The following is a 21,779-nucleotide window of genomic DNA, read 5'->3' as shown; positions in this document are numbered from 1 at the left end:
AGTTGGAGGAGTCAGTTCTGTGAGGGGAGACTGTAAACATGAGGGGGGTCTGTGCTGCTATCTTACTTCATGCTGGGTGGTATATTTGCAGAAATAAACTGTAGGAGTGCTGTGTGTAATGGAGCTGGAGGAAGAGGGAAAAGGCAGGGTTTTTCTGTGTGGGATGGCTGCTGCAAGACTCAGATTAACCCTTAACAAGCAGCTATGTCCTCCTCCTTGGGCTACATAATACACAGGAAAATGTCATTACATGGCTGATGAGTTATATTCTTTATGAATTATAGTTCATACTTTTGGTGGGGGGTGAGGAAAACTATTACTTGTTGGACGTTTCCCTGATTCCCAGTCCATTAAGATCCTTTGGTGATTTAATTTACTAGGTCATTTTTGATGAATGTATAACAAAAATATGTGAATTGATTCTACCATTATATGGACCAGCAACACGATTAAATGCATAACCAACAAATTGCTTTGCTCATCCCAAATTTTACCCAGAATTGAATACAAGGCTCCACTCTGCTTACGAGAGAAGTAGTCAGACAAGAATCTCACCAAATGTTGAAAGCACAAACCGGCCACAAGTCTGTGTTATATTTGTGTGAATGTCAGCTAGTCCGGGTGCTAAGATTTATTACATAATGAATGCAGGGTAAAAAAACTAAAGAGAACACCCTGACACAACAGTTACATTCCACCGCACAGCTGGAAATCCTGGGTGTATTTATTCTACTGTCTTAATCCTACAGCCATAATGTAATATGTCACCATCACATTCCACAATGGATTGTAAATTCCAACACTTTCCCAGGTGCTGTTCTATTATGTGCACGTTATCATCACACAACCGCCACATTCAGACCCCACAGATGTCTTTGTTTGTCTGCTGTACAATTCATGCAGAACCCGGCAGAAAATCCGCAAGGAATTTCATTTGAATTTTCTGCCCATCAACTTAAATGGGATTCTGCACTATCATTCACACAGCAGAACTTCCGCATGCAGAATTGCACTGTTGAAATTCTGTTTTCCGCGATCCAGAAAATATAAGTCTGGTCTTATATTTTTCCGGACTTTGACCGCGGAATCCGATTAAAATCATTGGGGCTGACTTTTTGCAGAATTGTTGCAGAATGCATGGGGAATGCATGCAGAATCCGCACAAACTATCACTATTTTGTTTAATAAAATCTATATATTTTTTCCATAGTCGCCCACAGCCGGGGGGGGGGGGGGGGGGGGGGGGGGGGGGGGTGTATTACTACTCCCATCATTGAACAGACTCATTTCCATGATGGGAGTAGTAGTTCCCCCGGCTGCAGGAGTCTGCCGCCGGCTGGGGAGACTAGTGTAGCACTGGTACTACTACTCCCATCATGGAATGGAGTCTGTTCCATGTTGGGGGTAGTAGTATAGGGGCTGAGGGATTGATCGCATCGGGTCTCAATTTTGAGACCTGCTGTGATAAGTTGCGCCATGCCACGCCCCTCCGCGATATATATTTCACTTCCATAAATTCAAATTCAAATACCCCGCCGGGAGCCCTGAATGACAGGCACCAAATGTCCATTCAGGGCTCCCGATGGGGTTTTTAAAATTATACATAGTGGATTATAGTTTTTCACTGTCCATGATAGTAGCTGTAGTCCGCACTTTAGAATTTAAAAAAAAAAACAATGCTGGCCATTCAGGGCTCCCGGTGGGGTATTTGAATATGAATTTTTGACAGTAAAAAAAATACATCGCTGGGGAGCGGTACAGCTGACATGCTGCCTGCTCCCCAGTTAATATCTTTTGATCGCATCGGGTTTCAGAAGCCACTGTACTACTACTCCCAGCATGGAACAAACTCTGTTCCATGATGGGAGTAGTAGTACCCCCTGTGGAATTATTTTTTTTTTTTAACTAAACATGATAGTTCATGCAGATTCCACACAGAATCTGCATGCATTCCGCACAAATTCGGCTGAAAGTCGGTCCTATTGACTTGAATGGGATTCCGCAGCCGAAGTGTGGAAAAATATAAGACCAGACTTATTTTATCCGGACCGCGGAATGAAGAATTTCAGCAGCGTAATTCTGCATGCGAAAATTCTGCTGTCTGAATGAACTTGCGTAATACCATTAAAGTTAATGGCCAATAAATTCACGCAGAATTCAGCGCGGTAAATTCACACGGAATTCCGTGCAGATTTTCCGCTGCGGGAACGCGTTCTTAGGCTATGGTTGCAAGGCGGAATTCTGCATGAATTTAAAGCCAATTCACTTCAATTAAAGTGTATTGGCTATAAATTCATGCAGAAATTCTGCGTGTGAACATACACCAGCGGGCTTGCTGATGTCCACCATTATCCATGAGGTCTTGGCTGCTGATAACAAACCAATAACTATAGAAGTACAACAAAAGTATGCACAAGTGAACTTACGTTGAATCTAGTGTGGTGCCATCCATAAGTGTTGCATTATAGTGATACTTCAGATAATCCCCCTTCTTGCTCAGGACAGTGCAGTTGTCTGGCTTATAATTTGATATAATGTTGACAGAATCTTCTGTGTTGTGAAAATCGACAATGAGGATATCAAAAACCAACACAGCTGATCCTGGGATCTTTCCTAGGAAAGCAACAAGAAAACAATAACAATTAATCATTTATTAAAGTGAAACTTCAAGTTGACCAGATATATCAAAAGTTGTTAATCGCACTAGATCTTACTCCTGAGACCCGCTGCGATTGTGACTTATTAGCCAGAAAAGAAGGAAGCAGCTGAAGCGAAAAGTTACACATTTGCCTAACTCCCATTAACTCTAAAATTCCATAGCTCTATGAGCTATTACTTGCAAGGCTAAAAGCTGTTTTCGCGCAACCACAATTAAAATCAATAAGAGAAACGCAAATTGTGTAACTTCCCAGTTTCACCTGCTTCCAGCTTTTCTACCATCTTCTGCGGCCACAGTCAGGTAGGAGCTGGCCATAAATTGAAAGAGCTAGATGGGACAACCCCTTTAATATCCCAAAAAACACATACATACAATTCATACAGTCACACAACAATAGGGGACATCGCAAGCATACCAGATGCAGCTTTATAAATAGTATAAATCATTTTATATAAGAACTACCCCTTTTGCTACCTATAATACACAATCTACATGCTGTGGACTAGTTTAGGTTTATGGGAAAAATACCGGTAATTGCATCTTACACCCTTTTTCTGTTTCCTTTGGGGATTTACTGGGGCATCATGTTTTCGATGACATATCTTTGTTAACAGTTGAAAAGTATACTCCCCTGGCTGTAAATTCTGTCGTGCTATAACATGATTTATACTATCATAAATATATCTGGTGTGCTGGTAATGTTGCCTTCTGTTATATTATTCTTGATCTGTATGTATTACATAATCATTTTTAGCATTCATTTCATTATTATGTCATTGCAACAAATGCAGTGTAAAAAACTGTTTATGTATTTATAAATTTGGCTCAGATGTGGCTCAGGCCACAACAGTAGTCCACAAATTTTCTATAGATACAGTAAGTACCTACCAGTTCCTTCTTCACCATAAGCAAGATGTGGTGGAATCGTAATTCGCCTCTTTTCTCCAGTGCACACACCCAGTAAACCTTCATCCATACCGGCAATAACATAACCCTTTCCAATGTATGTGTTGTAAGTGTGGTTTCGAGAGTAACTAGTTTACAGGACAAATAATAAATGAAACAAAACATAATAATGATCACTTCACAGGAACATAAAGTATACAAGTAATTTTTTTCAAGTAAAGCAGACATAGGGAAATAGCAGATTCAGATGTCTCACTATACACGGATGCAACCAGAACTTCAGTAAAGCTCAGACAACATCAAATGCTCGCAAGAGTCCTGAAGGACTTGTCTTAGTTTAAGATAGTCTATAATGCACAGGGGCAGGCTGGGCCTTGGGGTATGTGTTCCCCAGGCCGTTCCCAATTAGGCTCATGCCATCACGCAGTTAAGGGAGGGCCCCTCCCAGCAATACAGGACAGCTGCCTTTTGGTCAGTATATCATGCTGTTGGAAACTTGGAGAGATGATGCCGAGGATGGCACGCCGGGAGGACAGAGCATAGCTGTGGAGGAGCAATGCAACAGATAAGTTGTTTTTTTTGTTTTAGGGGGGAGGGGTTTAACACTATGTGAGGAAAAGAGGTGGGCCTAACTACTATATGGGGGCACAGAGATTGGCCTAACTACTATACGGGGGTACATAGATTGGTCTGACTACTGTATGGGGGACTGAGTGGAACAGACCTAACTGTCATATGAGGGCACAGAGTGGGGGCCTAATACTACATGAAGACCAGAGGTGGCTCTAATTACAATATGGGGGCACAGAGATTGGCCTAATACTATACAGCAGCACAGAACTACTATATGGGGGCACAGAGTGGACCTGCTATATGGGGGCACAAAGTGGACCTAACTACTATATGGGGGCACAAAGATTGGTGTAACTGCTATATAGGGGCACAGAAGGTCCTGACTATTACATGGGGCAAAGAATGGAACAGGCCTAACTGTTATGGGAGCACGGAGTGGGGGCCTAATTGTACATTAAGACAAGAGGTGTCTCTAATTACTTAATGGGGACACAGAAATTGGCCTAATACTATATGGCAGCACAGAGGTGTCTAACTACTATATGAGGGCACAGAGCAGAGCTTCTACATGGGAAAACAGAGAAGCCCAACTACTATAGGGGGCCACAGAGTAGAACAGACCTAACTGTTATATGGGGGCATAGAGTCAAGGCCTTATACTACATGGAGACCATAGGTGGCTCTAAATACTATATGGGGGCACAGAGATTGGCCTAGTACTAGATGACAGCACAGGTGCCTACCTGCTATATGAGGTACAGAGTGGACCTGCTATATGGGGGTACAAAGTATACCTAAATGTTATATGAGGACACAGAGTGAACATTACTAATATGGGACACAGAGGTAGACCTAACTACTATATTGAGGCACACAGTAGACCTGGTATATGGGGTCACAGAGTGGACCTAACTGCTATATGGGGAAACATAGCTCAACTACATTCTGATAGTAGAAAAGTGGTAGATCCTTTATAAACCCCATAAACACTAGTAGATCAGATTCATTATTATTTTTGTGTTTTATTGGAATATTTAAGTTATTTGAGGAATAAAGAATGTAGCACAGTGTCAATAAAAAAAGAGCATCTGTAAACCTGGAATCGAAGAATGTGCCATCCAGCAGTGTGCCATTGTAATGGTACCGAATGTAGTCACCAGCCTGAGTTTTCCTCTCACAGTCCTCTGGGAGATACTGGACTTCTACAGTTATACCATCTTTTGGGTTGTGCAAGTCCAATAACACAACATCAAAGACCAGAGTTGCCTGAGAAGGAATATCTTTACCTGTAGATAGTAACATAGTTCAGAAGGTTGAAAAAGACAAGAGTCCACCCAGTTCACCCTATATCTCTATTGTATCTCTACTGTGTTCATCCAGAGGAAGACAAAAAAAAACCTTATAAGTTTCCACATAGGTTTTTCTCTGGCGTAAGGACTAATACTTCTCCTTTCTCCTGGATTCACCTCTGACTTTGGCTCCAAAACTGCAGTGGCAGTTGTCCAAACAATGCCAGAAAAAAACATGTGTAGAAACAGAGCGGACCCCGAGCTCCACCTCTCAGACTGTTGGTCTGACTCCCAGAGAAATTAAAAAGCTGTATAAAGTATAAAGAAGCTTAATTTATTTATATCGGTATGCCTAGAATATTCTTGTGAAGCCCTAGTGCAGTGTTTCCCAACCAGTGTGCCTCCAGCTGTAGCAAAACTACAACTCCCAGCATGCCCGGACAGCCTTTGGCTGTCCGGGCATGCTGGGAGTTGTAGTTTAGCAACAGCTGGAGGCACACTGGTTGGGAAACACTGCCCTAGTGCACTGTATGTGCATCTTCACAAGCATATTCTTGGTGACAGTTGCACTTTAAATCATATTTTTATCTTAACCATATTTTTAAGGGTGCATTTTCCTCCTAAAGGGGCCACTGCTGTTAGGTAATCCTGTTGCCATGAAGGGTGTACTAGGTTCTTTCTGAGGTGGACAAGGGTTAATTTGGACATTCTTACTGATTTGGGGGTACACAGTTCCAAACACAGCAAGCTGCAATGAAATGTGTGTTCTGACACCTTTGAATCATAGCCAGCATTAACTTTCTCATCATTTGTGCTACATCCTCTGTGTGTAGCTTTTGTTTCCCATGCACATCAATGACCCTTAGCTTCCCATGACTTGTACAGTGCTTCCACTTTTGGTAGATGCTACCCACTGCATACTAGGAACACCCACATTTTGGGGATGCTCTCACCCAATCTAGCCTTTATCAAAGTTGCTTAAATCCTTACTTTTGCCCATTATATTTGCTTCCAACAGAACAACTTTAAAGGGGTATTCAGGCAAAAACTTTTTTTTTATATATCAACTGGCTCCAGAAAGTTAAACAGATTTGTAAATTACTTCTATTTAAAAAATCTTAATCCTTTCAGTACTTATGAGCTTCTGAAGTTAAGGTTGTTCTTTTCTGTCTAAATCCTCTCTGATGACACGTGTCTCGGGAAACGCCCAGTTTAGAAGCAAATCCCCATAGCAAACCTCTTCTAAACTGGGTGTTTCCTGAGACGGGTGTCATCAGAGAGGATTTAGACAGAAAAGAACAACCTTAACTTCAGAAGCTCATAAGTACTGAAAGGATTAAGATTTTTTTTTATAGAAGTATTTTACAAATCTGTTTAACTTTCTGGAGCCAGTTGATATATATAAAAAAGTTTTTTCCTGGAATACCCCTTTAAGAACCCACTGTTCACTTGCTACGTTATATAGTCCACTGGTTGACATTCACCTCTCGAACAGTTAATGTTATAGCTATATGGGGTATATTTTTATAATTTACTGTACAGTACAGATATTATTTAAATATGTCAGAATCAAATGTCATCTTACCATCACCATCCTCTCCATATGCAAGAAAGGGGGGGACTGTGATTTTACGTTTTTCACCCACGCACATTCCAAGTAGCCCAGTATCCATTCCAGGGATCAACCAACCAATTCCCACATAGGTGTCATAGGTTCTCATGCGATTGTGGCTTGAGGGGAAGAATATACAAGTATGTTATAGTTTTAGTGTTGTTCTCCTAGTCCAGTAGAAGGATACACAGAAGACAATTTGGGTGGCATAAAAATGTAATTTTTTAGGCTGTAGTTTACAAGCAGACAGTATATCCATAAAAAAACTGCATTGTGGGCACAATATGATTCCATACTATGAATTGGTATTAAGAAGCCTTATCACAAATGCTTTGGAAACTCAAGTAAAACAAATATATATAAAATTATCATGTAAATCATTCTTATAGATTTCAATATATACCTTGAATCAAAAAGTGTCCCATCAAGCAAGGTCCCATTGTAGTGGTAGCGAATGAAGTCAGACACCTGCACTGTTCGCGCACACACTTCTGGTTTGTAATAGGTCTCTGCTTCAACTTTGTCTTCTGGGTTCCAGATATCCATTAAAAGAACATCAAAGTGAAGCACTGCATCTGGAGGAATGACCCCAGCTGGGAAAATAGAAAATAATATCTTACACACAAAAATAGATCCATGAAGAGGAGGGGTGTTCCATCCAGCTGTTACTGCAGACAAGGGCAGCTCTAGACTTTGTGAGGCCTTAGGCGGAACCCAGACATGAGGCCCTCACTGGCGATATGTCGCAACGTAGTGTGGCAGCACCTGGGCCAAGGCAAAGTATTGTGTGAAATTCTGGGCAGCTGCCAGGACACGTTTCACTGGTGCCAAGTCACAGTACGGGTCAATGCAATGGCTGCATTGTTTTTAACTCCTTTTTGCCCCAAATGGAAAAACTCTCTGGTGGACTTTTGCACATTCATGTAAAATGCTGAAAAATCTCAGAATCTATAAAATCTACATAAATCTCCTATACTGATGACAAACAAATGAAATGTCATCCTGGTGCCAAGAAGTGTAACAGGAGTCCGTGTGACTAAGGTGCTGAAGGGGTGAAAAACCTATAAATATACAGTCACCCACTTCCCAGAGACTCCCTGTCCTTCCCTCTGTATGGACCCCTCCTCTTGTTCCAGCCCTTTCTGCACCCCGGCATAGACTCTCTTGTTAACCAATATAAATGCCCTACTCTCTCTCCCCCCCCCCCCCCCCCACTCATCGACTCCCTCCTCCTCCGCACCCCGGCATAGACTCTCCTGTTTACCAATATAAATACCCTACTGGTATTGTGCCAAGGGACTGGCGCAAGGCAAATGTGGTGCCAATCTTCAAAAAGGGCTCTAGGTCTTCCCCAGGAAACTATAGACCGGTAAGTCTAACGTGCATTGTGGGTAAATTGTTTGAAGGACTTATAAGGGATTACATACAGGAATACATAGGGGATAATAGTATTATAAGTGATAGCCAGCATGGGTTTACTAAGGATAGAAGTTGTCAAACCAATCTAATTTGCTTTTATGAAGATGTGAGTAGAAGCCTTGACAGAGGAATGGCTGTGGATATAGTGTTTCTGGATTTTGCCAAAGCGTTTGATACTGTCCCTCATAGACGTCTGACAGGTAAGTTAAGGTCTTTGGGTTTGGAAATTTTAGTTTTTAACTGGATTGAACACTGGCTCATGGATCGTACCCAGAGAGTGGTGGTCAATGATTCGTACTCTGATTGGTCCCCGGTTATTAGTGGTGTACCCTCAAGGATCAGTACTGGGCCCGCTGTTGTTTAATTTATTTATCAATGATATAGAGGATGGCATTAACAGCTCTGTTTCTATCTTTGCAGATGACACCAAGCTTTGTAGCATGGTACAGTCTATAGAGGATGTGTATAGGTTACAAGATGACTTGGATAGACTAAGTGTCTGGGCATCCACTTGGCAAATGAGGTTCAATGTGGATAAATGTAAAGTTATGCATCTGGGTACTAATAACATGCATGCGTCGTATGTCTTAGGGGGGATTAAACTGGCAGAGTCACTGGTAGAGAAGGATCTGGGTGTACTTGTAGATCACAGACTACAGAATAGCATGCAATGTCAGGCTGCTGCTTCCAAAGCCAGCAGGATATTGTCATGTATCAAAAGAGGCATGGACTCAAGGGACAGGGACATAATACTCCCCCTTTATAAAGCATTGGTACGGCCTAATCTGGAATATGCTGTTCAGTTTTGGGCACCTGTCCATAAAAGGGACACTGTGGAGCTGGAAAGGGTGCAGAGACGCACGACTAAACTAATATGGGGCATGGAACATCTTAGTTATGAGGAGCGATTAAAGGAGTTACAATTGTTGAGTCTTGAGAAGAGACGTTTAAGGGGGGATATGATAAATGTATATAAGTATATTAATGGCCCATACAAAAAATATGGAGAAAGACTGTTCCAGGTTAAACCCCCCCCCAAAGGACTAGGGGGCACTCCCTCCATCTGGAGAAGAAAAGGTTTAGTCTCAAGGGGCGACACGCCTTCTTTACCATAAGAACTGTGAATTTATGGAACAGTCTACCTCAGGAACTAGTCACAGCAGGAACAATTAACAGCTTTAAAACAGGGTTAGATACATTCCTGGAACAAAATAACATTAATGCTTATAAAGAAATATAAAATCCCATCCCTTCCCCAATATCGCGCCACACCCCTACCCTTCAATTCCCTGGTTGAACTTGATGTACGTATGTCTATTTTCAACCGTACTAACTATGTACTCTTCTCCCCCCCTTATCAACTCCCTCCTCCTCCTCTGCACCCCATCATAGACACCCTTGTCCCCTTCTGTTTCCCCTTCTAGAACCCCCCCCCTCTCCTCTTGAACTCCATTCTCCCCTTTATATAGATCCCCCTCTCTTCTGTCCCCTCTTAATTACTTGTCCTCCTCTCACCCTTATGGCCCCCTTAATTTGACTCCTCCTCTTTCCCCTTAGTAACCCTGCCCCATATCTCCTGCTTTCTCTTTATTCTGTTCCCCCGCTGTTAGTGCCCTCTTGCCTGCAGTCTCTATGGTGCAGTGTTTAGTGGGAGCTCCGGAGCCACCCCTGATTGCAGGACAATGTTATCCTTTGCTTTGTAATAGCACTGCAGTACAAACTAAACATTACACAGCGCACATTACAATAAAGATATTTGCAGCAAGTCTCTACCCTGGGTAATGGCATAGGGCGTTCTCATTCTGTTACATCTGGTGCAGAAGTGTTCATGACTGAAAATTCAATTTCTTTTAAATGGTGATGTTTTGGCAGTAAGCACCATGGCTTCTGAGAACCTCATTAAAGGGGTACTTTGGTGAAAATTTTTTTTTTTTTAAATCAACTGGTGCCAGAAAGTTAAAGGGGTTGTGCGCTGCCCTGCAGTTCGGAGCTCCGCTCACAACGTCCGGAAGTTCATTACTCTGAACGCTGTGTGCGGGCTTCCGTGTTCGCAGCCGCCGGGCGTGACATCACGCCCGGCCCCTTCGTGACGTCCGCCCCCTCTACCAAAGTCTATGGGAAGGGGGCATGACAGCGGTCGCGCCCCTTTCCCATAGACTTTTGTTGAAGGGGCGGGCGAGATGTCACGAGGGAGCGGGCGAGACGTCACGAAGGGGCCGGGCGTGGCGTCACGCCCGGTGGCTGCGAACACGGAAGCCCGCACACAGCGTTCAGAGTAATGAACTTCCCGACGTTGTGAGCGGAGCTCCGAACTGAAGGGCAGCGCACAACCCCTTTAAACAGATTTGTAAATTACTTCTATTAAAAAAATCTTCAGACAGAAGTGGTCAGACAGAAAAGAAATTCAAAAAGAAAAGAACTTCCTCTGGAGCACACAGCAGCTGATAAGTACTGGAAGGGTTAATATTTTTAAATAGAAGTAATTTACAAATCTGTTTAAAGGGGTAGTCCAGTGGTGAAAAACTTATCCCCTATCCTAAGGATAGGGGATAAGTTTGAGATCGCGGGGGGGTCCGACCGCTGGGGCCCCCTGCGATCTCTCTGTACGGGGCCCCGTCTCTCCGCCCAGATAGCGGGTGTCGACCCCCGCACGAAGCGGCGGCCGACACGCCCCCTCAATACATCTCAATGGCAGAGCCGGAGATTGCCGAAGGCAGCGCTTCGGCTCTGCCATAGAGTTGTATTGAGGGGGAGTGTCGGCTGCCGCCTCATGCGGAGGTCGACACGCCCCCTTCCCGCGGGCTGTCGGGGCTCCGTACAGGAGATCGCAGGGGGCCCCAGCGGTCGGACCCCCCGCGATCTGCAACTTATCCCCTATCCTTAGGATAGGGGATAAGTTGCCCACCACTGAGTCACCACTGGACTACTCCTTTAAGTTTCTGGCACCAATTGATTTAAAAAAAAAAATGGGATACTCCACCGTTTTTTTTTTTTTTTTTTAAATCAACTGGTGCCAGAAAGTTAAACTGACGTGTAAATTACTTCTATTTAAAAATATTAACCCTTCCAGTACTTATCAGCTGCTGTGTGCTCCAGAGGAAGTTCTTTTCTTTTTGAATTTCTTTTCTGTCTGACCTCAGTGCTCTCTGCTGACACCTCTGTCCATGTCAGGAACTTTCCAGAGAAGGAGCAAATCCCCATAGCAAACTTATCTTGCTCTGGACAGTTCCTGACAGGGACAGAGGTGTCATCAGAGAGCACTGTGGTCAGACAGAAGGGAAATTCAAAAATAATATAACTTCCTCTGGAGCATACAGCAGCTGATAAGTACTAGAGGGGGTTAAGATTTTTAAATAGAAGTCATTTACAAATCTGTTTAACTTTCTGGCACTAGTTAATTTCTGGCACCGGTTTTCCGGGGAGTACTCCTTTAAGACGAATGGAAAATTGCAGAAATCTAGGGGCTTGTTCACAGGTAGCATACACCTGTATGTGCTGCATGTTCCCTATCTGTGGTCTTCCATGTTCAGTATTGGAAAGTCAACGGGCCCATGGGGAACATTTTGAGGTACATGTCATAATCACCTTTTTGACAGGTGGTCGGTGTATACCTCGATGTGGGGATAAAAACATGTGAATGAAATGAATATATGCACAAAATGTGACTGAAATGCTGAAAAAAAATAAAAATACTGAAAAAAAAGCTTGAGATTCATGGTATTTTGTGCTATCTGGAGGAGCATTATAGAGCATATGGCTAGTGTTTCCCAACCAGCAGTCCTCCAGCTGTTGCAAAACTACAAATCCCAGCATGCCCGGACAGCCTTTGGCTGTCCGGGCATGCTGGGAGTTGTAGTTTTGCAACAGCTGGAGGCACACTGGTTGGGAAACGCTGGCATATGAGCAGGTGCTGTCATGGGCTTGATGGCTCTGCAGAGCGGGAGCTGCTTAATGAAAGTCTCTCTGTTGTACTTCATAGATGGGAGCTCCAAGCATACATAAGCCCTAATACACCATATAAGGCATACAGATATAGGGCTGCTATAAAACAACCCCTTCGAATGTACTCATCTTTCAGTTTTCACCCTGTCCATAGAATGCATGCGGGCCAATCACTTACCGACCCCTTCACTGCCGTAGGCAAGACTAGGAGGAATCTTCACTAGTCTCCTCTCATTTACACACATTCCAATAAGAGCTTTGTCCATTCCTGCAATGATCTTGCCTTTTCCCACAAGGACGTTGTAAGTTGTTCCCCGGTCATAACTGCAAAATAAATAGTTCTCATTGAGCACTGAATGCTTTGGTTTTTTTCTTTTTTCACCATAAATACAGTATTACCAAACATATATTGGGCCAATGTTACTAACTTTATACAGGATCAGATTTAAATGATAAACTTGATCCGACAAAAATACCAGTAGGAAAAAATGATTTCTGTGCCCTAGAAGAACAATCTCAAGGTAAAAGGGGAACTCCACAGGATAGGGGATAAGTGTCTGATCTAGGGGGTCTAACTGCTGGGACGCCCTGCATTCTCCTGCCTGGTGGGACCTGAAGATTTGTGGTTGACACAACCCCCTGCACTGTTTATGTGTGAGCTAGAAATACACAAGCGCTGTACTCGTGTATCTCCAGCTCCCCCATAGACAGTGCATGGAGGGGGCATGTTGACGACTGCCATTCTGTGAACGAGGATGGCTTCTGAACACAAATCTTCAGGCACTGGGCAGGGGCTGAGACCCCCGCAATCAGACACTTATCCCCTATCCCCTAAGAAAAGTACCAGAGTTCCCCTTTGAGGATGACCTGTGGCCTCTCTTGACCTGTTTGTTTTAGTAAATGCTTGTATTCCCCATTTAATAAGAATTCTGGAACATATTTGTGCGGTCCCTGCTATCCTCACTAGTAAGAAACAACACAATGTAACTCCAAGTCAATCACACTGTCCACTCAGGAAGCAACACTGATTGACAATCAATTTCACATGCTGTTGTGCAAATGGAACAGACAACAGGTGGAAATTATAGGCCATTAGCAAGACACCCCAATAAAGAAGTGGTTCTGTAGGTGGTGAGCACAGACCACTTCTCAGTTCCTATGCTTCCTGGATGATGTTTTGGTCACATTTGAATGCTGGCGGTGCTTTCACTCTAGTGGTAGCATGAGGCAGAGTCTACAACCCACACAAGTGGCTCAGGTAGTGCAGCTCATCCAGGAGGGGACATCAATGCGAGCTGTGGCAAGAAGGTTTGCGGTGTCTGTCAGCGTAGTGTGCAGAGCATGGTGGCGCTCCCAGGAGACAGGCCAGTATATTAGGAGATTTGGAGGAGGAACAACCCAGCAGCAGGACCGCTACCTCCGCCTTTGTGCCAGGAGGAGCAGGAGGAGCACTGCCAGAGCCCTACAAAATGACCTCCAGCAGGCCACAAATGTGCATGTGTCCACTGAAACAGTCAGAAACAGACTCCATGAGGGTGGTGTGGGGGCCGGACATTCACAGGTAGGGTTGTGCTTACAGGCCAACACTGTGCAGGATGTTTAGCATTTTCCAGAGAACGCCAAGATTGGCAAATTCACCACTGGCGCCCTGTGCCCTTCACAGATGAAAGCAGGTTCACACTGAGCACATGTGACAGACGTGGCAGAGTCTGGAGACGCCATGGAGAACGTTCTGCTGCCTGCAACATCCTCCAGCATGGCCGGTTTGGCGGTGGGTCAGTAATGGTGTGGGGTGGCATTTCTTTGGGGGGGCCGCACAGCCCTTTATGTGCTTGCCAGAGGTAGCCTGACTCCCATTAGGTACTGAGATGAGATCCTCAGACCCCTTGTGAGACCATATTCTGGTGCGGTTGGCCCTGGATTCCTCCTAATGCAAGACAATGCTAGACCTCATGTAGCTGGAGTTCGTCAGCAGTTCCTGCAAGAGGAAGGCATTGATGCTATGGACTGGCCCGCCCGTTCCCCACACCTGACTCCGATTGAGCACATCTGGGACATCATGTCTCGCTCCATCCACCAACGCCACATTGCACCACAGACTGTCCGCCACCTCATCAGGAGCATGCCCAGGCGTTGTAGGGAGGTCATAAGGGCATGTGGAGGCCACACATTTTGACATATTTTAAGGACATTACATCAAAGTTGGATCAGCCTGTAGTGTGGTTTTCCACTTTGATTTTGAGTGTGACTCCATATCCAGACCTCCATGTGTTGATAAATTTGATTTCTATTGATAATTTTTGTGTGATTTTGTTGTCAGCATATTCAACTATGTAAAGACGAAAGTATTTCATACGATTAGTTCATTCATTCAGATCTAGGATGTCTTATCTTAGTGTTCCCTTTATTTTTTTGAGCAGTGTATAACTAAATACCAGTTGGAGGTGCGTATTCTCACTTTCTGGCACTATCCAATCGCAGATAGCAGTGCCAGACAATCTAGGGACACATCCCAACTGGTAAGGCCCCGTTGCCTATTTAGTCATACATTTCTAGTAATAATAACTAATAAATAGCACAAGCTGTTCCAGATTTTTTACTTCATGGGAAAAACAAGTATTTACTATAACAGATGGTCAGGAGAGGCGTCAGGTTCTCTTTGACTCATGAATTGACACACAATCTCAAAGTACAGAACCTGCAAATGCTTCTTCTATACAGTATATGTGGAATATGTATCACATGGATCTCAAATACAATGTTACTGTATTTCAATGGGGCCATGCCTAACACAATTGTAGTGATCATTCTCCATTGCTTGCCATATATAAGACAAATTTCTCCGAAATCGCAGGAAACTGACGCTAAAGCAAGAGCATTCATGGGAAATGTAGGCAACATTTGCAAATCGTTTCAGAGTGGATATAGAAATCAATATGGCTAAAAAACCCATGTCTGCCACACTAGCTAAAACAGGTAAGCACAAGGCATCCACAAAAACCTATACATTTTTCTCTAATAGAAGCCGGAGTTCTTGTTCAAACATATGCAGTCTGTGTGCAGTATATTCATCTAACATCGGCTATCTAAGTTAAAAGACATTTCAGCATTTTAGCAGGGGTATGATTGTGGGTTGTCGACTGCTGGGACCACCCCCCCCCCCCCCACCCCCCCCCCCCCCTTGATCTGCTGTACAGTGCCCCGGTTCTCCTCGTGCAAGAAGAAGGGTCGACATGACCCTTCTGTGCATTCTCTATGACAGAGCTTGACAAATCCAAGATGCCAGGTTGCTACAGCTACTAAAGTTTTTGTCAGCCCTTTCCAACAGGGGTTGTGGAGAATTGATGGGGCATTAATAACTGACACACGAGGTGGGGGGGGGGAGATAAGGGGACATTAATAACTGACACACATGGAGAGATAAGGGGACATTAATAGCTGTCAAACAGGGGGAGATAAAGGGTCAGTAATGACTGTAAAACACAGGAGGGAGATGAGGGGACAGTAATAACTAACACACAGGAGGGAGATGGGGGGACAGTAATAACTAACACACAGGAGGGAGATGAGGGGACAGTAATAACTAACACACAGGAGGGAGATGAGGGGACAGTAATAACTAACACACAGGAGGGAGATGAGGGGACAGTAATAACTAACACACAGGGGGGTGATGAGGGGACAGTAATAACTAACACACAGGAGGGAGACGAGGGGACAGTAATAACTAACACACAGGAGGGAGATGAGGGGAAAGTAATAACTAACACACAGGAGGGAGATGAGGGGACAGTAATAACTAACACACAGGAGGAAGATGAGGGGACAGTAATAACTAACACACAGGAGTGAGATGAGGGGACAGTAATAACTAACACACAGGGGGGTGATGAGGGGACAGTAATAACTAACACACAGGGGGGTGATGAGGGGAAAGTAATAACTAACACACAGGAGGGAGATGAGGGGACAGTAATAACTAACACACAGGAGGGAGATGAGGGGACAGTAATAACTAACACACAGGAGGGAGATGAGGGGACAGTAATAACTAACACACAGGGGGGTGATGAGGGGACAGTAATAACTAACACACAGGGGGGGTGATGAGGAGACAGTAATAACTGTGACACACAGGAGATAAGGGAACAGTAATTACTCTGACAAACGGGAGGAGATAAAGGGAAGGTATTGACTGTGACACACAGGGGAGGGGACACAAATGGCTATGACAAAGGGGGAGATGAGGGGGGACACATAGCTGATCATATAACATAGGCCAATCTACTAGAACGCACATCGATGCAGTTGATAGGGCCCTATGTGTTGATTCTCTTTGGGGGAGATTTATCAAAACGTGAGCAAAGTTGCCCAGTTGTCCTTAGCAACCAATCAGATCGCTTCTTTTATTTTGCAGAGGCCTTGTTAAAAATGAAAGAAGCGAGCTGATTGCTTGCTATGGGCAACTTTTCCTCTGGACAGGTTTTGATAATTCTCCCCCTGGTATCTGTTACAGATGACTTACCCTGATGATTTGCTCTCCCTGCTCTGCTGATGAAGTTCCGAACCTACTGAAGCCAATCACTGAGACTGCACTAACATCAATAGGGTGCATGCACACCAAGTGTTTGCTATACAGTTCCCATATACGGTTACAAGTTAAAAACCATATGGAACTGTATAGAAAACCGTATGCATTGATTTAACATTGTAAACCGAATGTCAAACGCAGCATCCGGTTTAGTCCGTTTTGCGTCTTATATGGTTTTGTCCATTTTTTTACCCGTACCCAAAACCATAGTCTACCACGTTTTTTGGTCCGGGTGAAAAACTGTATTAAACCGTATATGATTTTTTTTAACATGGGAGTCAATGGGAACCATACTTGCGTACAGTTCCATCCGGTTTTCACCATACAGTTTTTGACTTTACACAGGTTTTTTTCTTGGAATTTCAATCAAACAAGTGAAACTTTATTCAAAATGGAGTGAAAAGTTAAAAACGTATACGTTTTTTTCTTAAAAAAACGGATGCAACTGGACATAATTTTTCAAACCGTATACGGGTTAAAATTTGTACACACGTTTTGATACAGTTTAGTCAGGTTTTGAGGAATCCGTTTTTCATCAAAAACCTGATACGGAAACTGTATTGCAAAAACGTGGTGTGCATGCACCCTTCGAGAGACCAGGGCGAGCCAGCCCTGGACTACAAGAGGTGAGTATACTTAGGTTTGTTATTTAATTCAGGCAACATGATCTACTTTTTAGTCAAATTGGCATTCCACTTTATGGTCTCCTATTCTAATTTAAATGCTTTGAATAAAGTTGCTTGGGATATATAGGGTCAGATTTATCAACACTAGTTATCAGGTGTGCCAGTATTGCTAAACTAAATACACAAAATAATGGACATGTCATTCCCCTTCTTAGGCTGGGTTCACACTACGATTTGTAACTACGGTTCCCGTATACGGCTTGGAGGAGGGGGGGCCGTATACGGGAACCGTAGTTACAAATCGTAGTGTGAACCCAGCCTAAGAAGGGAAATGACATGTCCATTATTTTGTGTATTTAGTTTAGCAATACTTGTACACCTGATAACTAGTGCCTGCGGTCGGGAAACGGCATACGGCCAAAAAAGCAGCCGACCGGAGGCTGCGGTTCACTCCGGTCGGCTCATAGACATGCATTAAATACGGTTCCCCTATACAGCTGAATGCGGGCGCCGCGATTAAGCCCCGCCCCCCTCCTCCCAGCCGTATACGGGAACCGTAGTTACAAATTGTAGTGTGAACCCAGCCTTAAAGGGGTACTCCGAATGAAATAAAATGTTTAAATAAAAAAAAAGTTTTTTTAATTGAACTGGTGCCAGAAAGTTAAACATATTTGTAAATGACTTGTATTAATAAATCTTTACCCTTCCAGTACTGTTTAGCAGCTGTATGCTACAGAGGAAATTATTTTCTTTTTAAATGTCTTTTTTATCTTCTCCACAGTGCTCTCTGCTGACACCTGATGCCCGTATCAGGAACTGTCCAGAGCAGGAGAAAATCCCCATTGCAAACCTATCCTGCTCTGGACAGTTCTTGACATGGACAGAGGTGTCAGCAGAGCGCACTGTGGACAAGACAAAAAAGGAATTCAAAAAGAAAAGAATTTCCTCTGTAGCATGGAGTGTGCATAAAGAACGGGGTATTGTATGAGAGCGCTACTGTAGGTAGACGGGAGTCGAATGCAACCGGAAACAAGCCAGCACTTTCGCAGGACTAACTTTTATTGATAAAAGAAGTCAGAAGTAAAACAGGACAACGCGTTTCGGCGCACACGCGCGCCTTCCTCAGGTCCACATAAACAACTGTGCATGATAAGCAAAACCAGGAACCAAATTACAGCAGCATCAGGTCCGAATTGTAGACTGCTCCCAGGTTAACGCCAGTGTGACTATGCACACGTACAATGGGAGGGGGAGAGACACATCTGTAGCAAACAGCTGCTATAAAGTACTGGAAGGGTAAAGATGCTTTAATAGCAGTAATTTACAAATCTGTTTAACTTTCTGGCAGAAGTTGATTTAAAATAAAATGTTTTCCACTGGAGTACCCCTTTAAGTCATACATGTAGGATATTTTGTGTAAAGAGACTAAAGGGGCTGAAGAACTAACAGGCCGTTTTTAACTACGTGTTAACAACTTTCTTTTATGCGTCCCAGGAATATAAAAATTCTTGGGCAGAAAGACCCTACTGATATTTCAGCCTGCTCCTGCAAAATCCATTCTCTCCCAACAGACTTCCCCTCTATCCAAAATTCCCAGGCAAATCTGGGGACGTGGACAATCCATGGGAGTCATGTTTCAGCTCGCTCCTAATTGGGAGCAGAGGAGAAAAGCTGCAGCTCTAGTTCTCTATTAAGACCTATCAGCACAAAAGAGTTATGGTGCAGACCAGTGTTACCCAACCAGGGCGCCTCCAGCTGTGGCAAAACTACAACTTCCAGCATACTGGGAGTTGTAGTTTTTCCACAGCTGGAGGCACCCTGGTTGGGAAACACTGGTGCTGGAAAGACGTCACACACATTACTTGTGAGCTGTGCCAGACTGTGTTCTATGGAGGTACCTTCCAAAATACTACAATGTACCATTCATCCGGGCTGGAGTGGGCTGGCCCTCTGTTTGCCCGCTTAGAAAATGTTGCACATACTTTATAGATTTGGTACCTGTTTGCAAGACATTAGACTACATTAATGACAAAAGCTATGCCAGCCTTTAGTAAAAGAGCCCACTGTGTTTTTATAGGTAACTGTACATGAGCATTACACTACACCCCTAAACGTTTTCTAGTCTTTCTAGTATATGTGCGACTGCTTTTCCATATATTTACACTTGGAATCACAGTGAAAAGCCTAATGGTCCACAATGTAAATGCTATGCCAGGCCCACTGCTGCCAGTGACTGTTCCAGTGTTTCCCAACCAGGGTGCCTCCAGCTGTTGCAAAACTACAACTCCCAGCATGCCCGGACAGCCGTTGGCTGTCCGGGCATGCTGGGAGTTGTAATTTTGCAACAGCTGGGGGCACCCTGGTTGGGAAACACTGGACTGTTCTCTAAGGGTGCATTCACACCACGTTTTCGCAATACAGTTCCCTTATACGTTTTCAATGTGAAAACCGTACGGAACCGTATTGAAAACCGTATGCACTGACTCTCCATTGAAAACCGTATAAGGCTGCATTCACACCACGTTTTTGCAATACAGTTCCCGTATCAGGTTTTTGATGAAAAACGGATTCCTCAAAACCTGACTAAACTGTATCACAACATGTGTACAAATTTCCACTTCGTATACAGTTAAAAACCGTATATGGTTTGAAAAATGATGTCCGGTTGCATCCGTTTTTTAAGAAAAAAACATATACGTTTTTAACTTTTCACTCCAGTTTGAACAAAGTTTCACTTGTTTGATTGAAATTCCAAGAAAAAAAACTGTGCAAAGTCAAAAACCGTATGGTGAAAACCGGATGGAACCGTACGCACATACAGTTCTGTACGGTTCCCATTGACTCCCATGTTTAAAAAAAAAACGTATATGGTTTAATACAGTTTTTCACCCGGACCAAAAACTATGGTGGGCTATGGTTTTGGGTACGGGAAAAAAATTACAAAACCGTACAGGATGCAAAACGGACACAACCGGATGCATCTTTTGGTATACGGTTTTCAATGGAGAGTCAATGTATACGGTTTTCAATATGGTTCCGTACGGTTTTCACATTGAAAACGTATACGGCAACTGTATTGCAAAAACGTGGTGTGAATGCAGCCTAACAAAAGATGCATCAGGTTGTGTCTGTTTTGCATCCTGTACGGTTTTGTCAGTTTTTTTTCACGTACCAAAAACCGTTACCTACGGCTGGGTTCACACCGCGTTTTGTTAAATACGGTTCCCGTATACGGCTGGGAGGAGGGGTGGCGAGGTTTAATCGCGGCGCCCGCACTCAGCCGTTTTTGGGAACCGTATTTAATGCATGTCTATGAGCCGATCGGAGTGAACCGCAGCCTCCGGTCGGCTTCGTTTTCGGCCGTATGCGGTTTCCCGACCGCAGGCACAAACGCGGTCGACCAGGTTTTTGCCTGCGGTCGGGAAACCGCATACGGCCGAAAACGAAGCCGACCGGAGGCTGCTGTTCACTCTGGTCGGCTCATAGACATACATTAACTACGGTTCCCGAATACAGCTGAGTGCGGGCGCTGCGATTAAGCCCCGCCCCCCTCCTCCCAGCCGTATACGGGAACCGTATTTAACAAAACGTGGTGTGATCCCAGCCTACCATGGTTTTTGGTCCGGGTGAAAAACTGTATTAAACCGTATAGTTTTTTTTTTTTTAACATGGGAGTCAATGGGAACCGTACAGAACTGTATGTGCATACGGTTTCACCCAGTTTTCACCATACGGTTTTTGACATTGCACAGTTTTTTTTCTTGGAATTTCAAGCAAACAAGTGAAACTTTATTCAAAATGGAGTGAAAAGTTAAAAACGTATACGGTTTTTTTGTTAAAAAAGCAGATGCAACCGGACATCATTTTTCAAACCGTATAAGGTTTTTAACTGTATACGGGTTGAAATTTGTACACTCGTTGTGATACAGTTTAGTCAGGTTTTGAAGAATCTGTTTTTCATCAAAAACCTGATACAGGAACTGTATTACAAAAACGTGGTGTGCATGCAGCCTAATTTGGTAAAGGGCAGGGCCTGCAGGCCCCCCAGGTGCAGGGGCTTATTCATATGTGCTGTAACCTCTACAACCCCCACACCACAGCTGAGGAATGCGCTGCAAGACACGACTGCATCCACCTTCCAATGGATGTAAAAGAATGAATG

At 43.8% G+C, this 21,779-nt stretch overlaps 1 protein-coding gene across 1 annotated transcript in view; it reads right to left on the bottom strand.

Annotated features, from left to right (window-relative positions):
- FKBP9 (FKBP prolyl isomerase 9) overlaps positions 1-21,779 on the bottom strand; it is a 53,822-nt gene that overhangs the window by 30,488 nt on the left and 1,555 nt on the right. The window contains exons 3-8 of the mRNA XM_056520426.1: positions 12,579-12,724; positions 7,443-7,632; positions 7,013-7,158; positions 5,235-5,424; positions 3,548-3,693; positions 2,427-2,613 (exon numbers count right to left, since the gene is read on the bottom strand). Coding sequence (XP_056376401.1) covers positions 2,427-2,613; positions 3,548-3,693; positions 5,235-5,424; positions 7,013-7,158; positions 7,443-7,632; positions 12,579-12,724 — 1,005 coding nt within the window. The remainder of the gene's footprint in view (positions 1-2,426; positions 2,614-3,547; positions 3,694-5,234; positions 5,425-7,012; positions 7,159-7,442; positions 7,633-12,578; positions 12,725-21,779) is intronic.

The sequence above is a fragment of the Hyla sarda genome, chromosome 5 (assembly GCF_029499605.1).
Source record: "Hyla sarda isolate aHylSar1 chromosome 5, aHylSar1.hap1, whole genome shotgun sequence".
NCBI classification, from domain to species: Eukaryota; Metazoa; Chordata; class Amphibia; order Anura; family Hylidae; genus Hyla; species Hyla sarda.
This window is presented reverse-complemented; position numbering and strand designations above follow the sequence as displayed.